The sequence below is a fragment of the Pelophylax lessonae genome, assembly GCF_965119305.1.
Source record: "Pelophylax lessonae genome assembly, chromosome: 12".
NCBI classification, from domain to species: Eukaryota; Metazoa; Chordata; class Amphibia; order Anura; family Ranidae; genus Pelophylax; species Pelophylax lessonae.
Window position 1 is genome coordinate 154143594 of NC_138779.1, and position 6000 is coordinate 154149593.

The window sequence follows — 6000 nt, forward strand, 5'->3', positions numbered from 1 at the left end:
TGTACTGTCTGCTCTCTCCTGAGACTTCACACAGCACAGCTTCTCTCCTCCAACTCTCACACAGCACAAAAAAAAGAGAGGAATGAAATAATACCTGATTTGTGGTTAAAGTATTGTTTGCTATTTATTTAGCCTATCCCATACTTCTCCTTTAGACCCCATTCACACTAGCGCGACTTGTCAGGCGACTTGGTCACCTGACAAGTCGCGGTGGGTCGCTCGCCATTGATTAGCACAGGACCGTTCTAATAGGAGCTACACAAGTCGCTCCGACTTAGAAAAAGGGTCCTGTACTACTTTGGGGCGACCTGGAGGCGACTTGCATTGACTTCAATGATATGAAGTCCGTGCAAGTCGCACAGAGTGCACCGCGACTTCACAGGTTCCCCCATTAAGTCGTGTCGCCCCTGTCTGAACGGGGTCTTAATGTTACAATCTGGAAGACCATGCTACATATTTTACACAGTTTGTATAATCTAAACAGTGGTTAGGTAAAGGATAGTCCATATGGGTGAAAACATTGAAGCTGTCTGAATGTATTATGACGTTGCATTACTTAGGAATATGTATTAAATGTGTTTTATTTATATGGATAAATGAAATTGAATACTTTATGATATATTTTTTGTAGTTTTTCTGCAAATCAGTGACACTGTTAAAGATCATTGATTTTGCTTATCTAAATATATTTATATAGGATGTGGCGTCCTTACCTATAGACCATTTATAGTTACCGTATGTTGAGCCTTATTTGAAGTGGAACCTAAGGCAAAAAGTTAAAAAAATTGAGAACAGGCAGACCGTTTTTTGTGCGGAGGAGATATGCAACATCTGTGGGAGCATAGGTGACAGAGTTTGGGGATTATTGCTTCCTATAAACATTTTATAAAAAAGGTTTTATTGAAAAAAAAATGTACAATTGGTGGGTTTTGCAACTTTCCTAAAAAAATAGGTTCTTCAAAGCAGCTGAGCCTGGTATGGAGCTATGTGTGCAGCTGGCAAGTCCCTCTGGGTATGGAGAATACCATTACATACAGCTGTACACAAATTGAAACGAAAATGTGTAGATGCACAGTTAAAAATGTAAAAAAAAAAAATTATTGTATATCCATCCAGAATCATAATTAGAAATCACAGGACCACATATCCACATATTCATGAGGTGAGGAACAATACTCCCTAATTTTGGCCGTCAGTGGAAGGAAGAATGCTCATTCTTACACTGGCCAGTGGAAGGAAGAGCAAAGCAAAAGCAAAGGCATTAGCGTGGTTACTTATCTGAAAAAAAGTTAAACGTTTTGAGTCCACGTCAGACAACGTTCATCCTGTCATAAAAATATTAGTTCACTACTGGGCCTTGACTCTGACAGGACAAATAAGGATGATTTTGCAGTTCAAAGGAAAGCAAAACTGCCCCCCACCCCCCCCCCCCCTGAAAATTGAACGTAGTTTTGCTACACAGGAGGAAAAAAATAACTGATGTTGTAAGCGCAGTTATTTAAACTCACTGAATCAAAATATTACTGTATTGACATTTAGTAAGTATAACTTAAGTGCTTATTACTGTTGAGACATTGTTTCTGCTATTCTGTGACTAAAAGCAAAAATATGAAAACAAAACTACATAAGCCCCCGTTCACATAGGGGCGACGCTACTTCACACCGCGACCTCCGAGGTCGCGGTGCGAGCAGCGCGCCGCGACCTCGGAGCGGCCGCCACGGACTTCATAACATTGAAGTCTATGGCGGTCGCCTCCTGGTCGCCCCAAAGAAGCTCTGGACCCTTTTTCTAAGTCGGAGCGACTTGTGTCGCTCCTATTAGAACGGGTCCGCAGCTTCCCTATGGGAGGCGACCTACGGCGACCTGTGAGGCGACCAGGTCGCCTCACAGGTCGCCTTAGTGTGAACGGGGGCTAAAAATGACAAAAAAATATTTTTAAAAATGATAGCTTAAAAGAACCATAAATAGTAAAAGGTAATTTCAGCAAGATTTTCAGATAGTTATCCAATAATTAAAAGCAATTGTATTTTTTGATGCCAAAACCGATATTACAACACTAGACTAGATAAAAAGCAGCTCTAAGAATAGACATTCCTATTAAATAATGGTGAAAAACACTAACCTAAACCTAGATCAAGATCAAAACTACTCCTATAGCCAACAGACCAAAATAGCAGGCTTTAAATGAGTTTAACAACAAATGGATTCCTGTTGTTGGGGTTACTAATTATCGCCCTAAAGCAAACATTAAATAAAGGCAAGCACAAGGTACCTCCTGACCTTTAACTCTCTCTAATAAAAACACTGAACTTTAGCTTTTTAAGGATTTAATGAGCTCCGCTTAGTACAGCGTGCTGTGTTTGCTGGGAGATAGAGGAGAACATTGTATTTACAAGATCATATAAAAATAATGATTGTCAAAAGTAGTATATAACATGTGCCCTGACCACTTTACTTTTAACTGTTTAGTATTATTGAAGCACACCCCCACCTCAAATAGGTATAACATATTTTTTAACTTTAACTGTCCTTTTTTTTCCAGTGCTACATCTGGACACACCAGTGGACCATCTTGACTTCTTCTCCTTCAGAGATACAGAGATAACCCCATATCCCACCCCACAGCACAAATGCCAGACAACAGAAACAACTAAACCCAAAGGAGATTACATTATAGAATTGTCAAAGAACACCTCACCCAATGACCATCTTAACCAAGTCATACAGATGGGGACTATGAAATACCCATAGAAGTCTGTCTTGTTTTTGGAAGATATTTTAGAAACTTTCATTTTTGAGGAAAGCATTAAGGAGAACTGGACTTTCGGTCTTCAGTGGAATAAAAAGAAGGTGTTAGAACCAAATTACAAATCACAAAAGGTCAACCACATTTTGTTCTCAGAATAAACAGAATATATTGAATTAACACAAACTCTAAAGCCCCGTACACACGTAGCGATTGTCGGCCATAAATATTTGGCCGACGACCGATCAGCCGATTGTAGGCTTGTTAGTATGATGCTTCCGACAGCCGACAGCGCATTTTTGGCCTAACAGAATCTGTCGTGCAGACTTTAAAATTTTTGTTGGCCGTCACCAGAACGGCCGATTGTTCGCCAGTCAGTACAGATTTCGGCCGACAGACAGCAGATTAGCAAGACTGGGCATGCTCAGAAAAGAAAAAAGACAAGGAAAGTTAACCATCACATGACATCACTTCTGCAGTCGGCTGTTGTTGGCCGACAAAATTCGTGTGCAGTCTTTTGCAGTTTTCAGCAGACACGACAGCCCTGGACAAAAGACGGCCGAACGTTCGGCCGACGATCAGTACGCGTGTACGGGGCTTAATGGGTAAGGAAACCTCAAGGTTTGGTCAGTCATGCTCTGCTATATGTTTGGTCAGTCACATATCACAATAACTGTAGCATCTGTATGCATCCTATCTTATTAAAAGATTTTGTCTATCACTTACCTACAATACAAGCTGCAACACAGGATTATCTGTAATCAGGGTCATTTTCCCATTTGGCCCCCTTGGGCCTGTGACTAGAGGGTAAGACTGGTCAACTGTACAATGAAAGCTTTACAAATCCTGTGTCTTTTTTTGTTTAGATAATTCTAGACAATTTTGTATACCTAACAACAGAACTAGGAGCACACAGGATGTAGAAGCTGCTTACAAAAGTCACAAAGCACTATATTATTATTATTATTATTATTATTATTATAATACAGGATTTACATAGCGCCAACAGTTTGCACAGCACTTTACAATATGAGTGAAGACAATACAGTTACAATACAATTCAACACAGGAGGATACACACACAGTATCTCACAAAAGTAAGTACACCCCTCACATTTTTGTAAATATTTTATTATATCTTTTCATTTGACAACACTGAAGAAATTACACTTTGCTACATTGTAAAGTAGTGAGTGTACAGCTTGTATAATATTGTAAATTTGCTGTCCCCTCAAAATAACTCAACACACAGCCAATAATATCTAAACCGCTGGCAACAAAAGTGAGTACACCCCTAAGTGAAAATGTCCAAATTGGGCCCAAATAGCCATTTTCCCTCCCTGGTGTCATGTGACTCCTTAGTGTTACAAGGTCTCAGGTGTGAATGGGGAGAAGGTGTGTTAAATTTGGTTTTATCGCTCTCACTCTCTCATACTGGTTAGTGGAAGTTCGACATGGCACCTCATGGCAAAGAACTCTCTGAGGATCTGAAAAAAAAGAATTGTTGCTCTACATAAAGATGGCCTAGGCTATAAGAAGATTGCCAAGACCCTGAAACTGAGCTGTAGCACGGTGGCCAAGACCATGCAGAGGTTTAACAGGACATGTTACACTCAGAACAGGCCTCGCAAATGGTCAACCAAAGAAGTTGAGTGCACATGCTCAGCATCATATCCAGAGGTTGTCTTTGGGAAAGGGGTGGGGGGGGGGGGGTCAGGCTGTCAGTGCTTACACCATACGTCGCACACTGCATAAAATTGGTCTGCATGGCTGTCATCCCAGAAGAAAGCCTCTTCTAAAAATGATGCACAAGAAAGCCCGCAAACAGTTTGCTGAAGACAAGCAGACTAAGGACATGGATTACTGGAACCATTACAAGTGTGTCTTGCCTAAAGTCAAGCATGGTGGTGGGAGTGTCATGGTCTGGGGCTGCATGAGTGCTGCTGGCACTAGGGAGCTACAGTTAATTGAGGGAACCACGAATGCCAACATGTTCTGTGGTATACTGAAGCAGAGCATGATCCCCTCCCTTCAGAGACTGGGCCGCTGGGCAGTATTCCAACATGATAACGACCCCAAACATACCTCCAAGACGACCACTGCCTTGTTAATGTAGCTGAGGGTAAAGGTGATGGACTGGCCAAGCATGTCTACAGACCTAAACCCTATTGAGCATCTGTGGGGCATCCTCAAATGGAAGGTTGGGGAGCGCAAGGTCTCTAACACCCACCAGCTCCGTGATGTCATCATGGAGGAGTGGACGAAGACTCCAGTGGCAACCTGTGAAGCTCTGGTGAACTTTATGCCCAAGAGGGTTAAAGCAGTGCTGGCAAATAATGGTGGCCACACAAAATATTAACACATTGGGTCCAAATTGGACATTTCCACTTAGGGGTGTACTCACTTTTGTTGCCAGCGATTTAGACATTAATGGCTGTGTGTTGAGTTATTTTGAGGGGACAGCAAATTTACACTGTTATGCAAGCTGTACACTCACTACTTTACATTGTAGCAAAGTGATATTTCTTTAGTGTTGTCACGTGAATAGATAGAATAAAATAGTTAAAAAAATGTGAGGGGTGTACTAACTTTTGTGACATACTGTGTGTGTGTGTATATATATATATATATATATATATATATATATATATATATTCCACATTTTTCTTTGATTCTTGATAGTCAAATGATGGACCTCTATGTTTACAGAAAACAGCCAACCAAGTTACTGCATTCATAAGTGTTGAGCTGGCTACTAACAATAAAAGTATCTGTTAGTGATGACGTTACCACTTTTACTGGTAAAACTTGGAGCCCTATGTTCTTTCTATCCTTAACAGTTTGCCAACAAGTCAAATTTTTACAGGTCTACCCTCGCAAGGGCCACTGGAATTTGCTTGTCCCCATTGATTGTCCTGGCCTTGAAAGCCCCTCGACACCTCTGACACTCTGGGATCTGAAATACGTCAACCAAATGGAAAACACAAACACCAAAAGTAATATGATTTGCAAGTCAACACTTTACTGGAAGGTTAAGTAAATTAGAATATAACAGGTTACATGTAAAACCTGAAATTATGGATGTTGCAGCAAAATTAGATCACCAGAACACACAATAAAATATGCAATAGTAATAAGTCAAACGGCTAAAATTATATTGGCTGTAAAAGATTTATGACCCCAGAACAAAAGGGGGAAGAGGAGACTTTTAGTCAGTCCACTCCCTCTAGGCCCTGATGCCACATGAAATATG

The 6000-nt window shown here is 40.8% G+C and overlaps 1 protein-coding gene across 1 annotated transcript in view; it reads left to right on the plus strand.

The window, feature by feature from the left end:
- Positions 1-2898, plus strand: part of GFY (golgi associated olfactory signaling regulator) — a gene marked incomplete at its 5' end in the record, with an annotated part of 37863 nt that extends 34965 nt beyond the window's left edge. Inside the window, one exon of the mRNA XM_082273248.1 lies at positions 2544-2898. Coding sequence (XP_082129374.1) covers positions 2544-2752 — 209 coding nt within the window. The 3' untranslated portion in view covers positions 2753-2898. The remainder of the gene's footprint in view (positions 1-2543) is intronic.
- Between the last annotated feature and the right edge of the window lie 3102 nt (positions 2899-6000).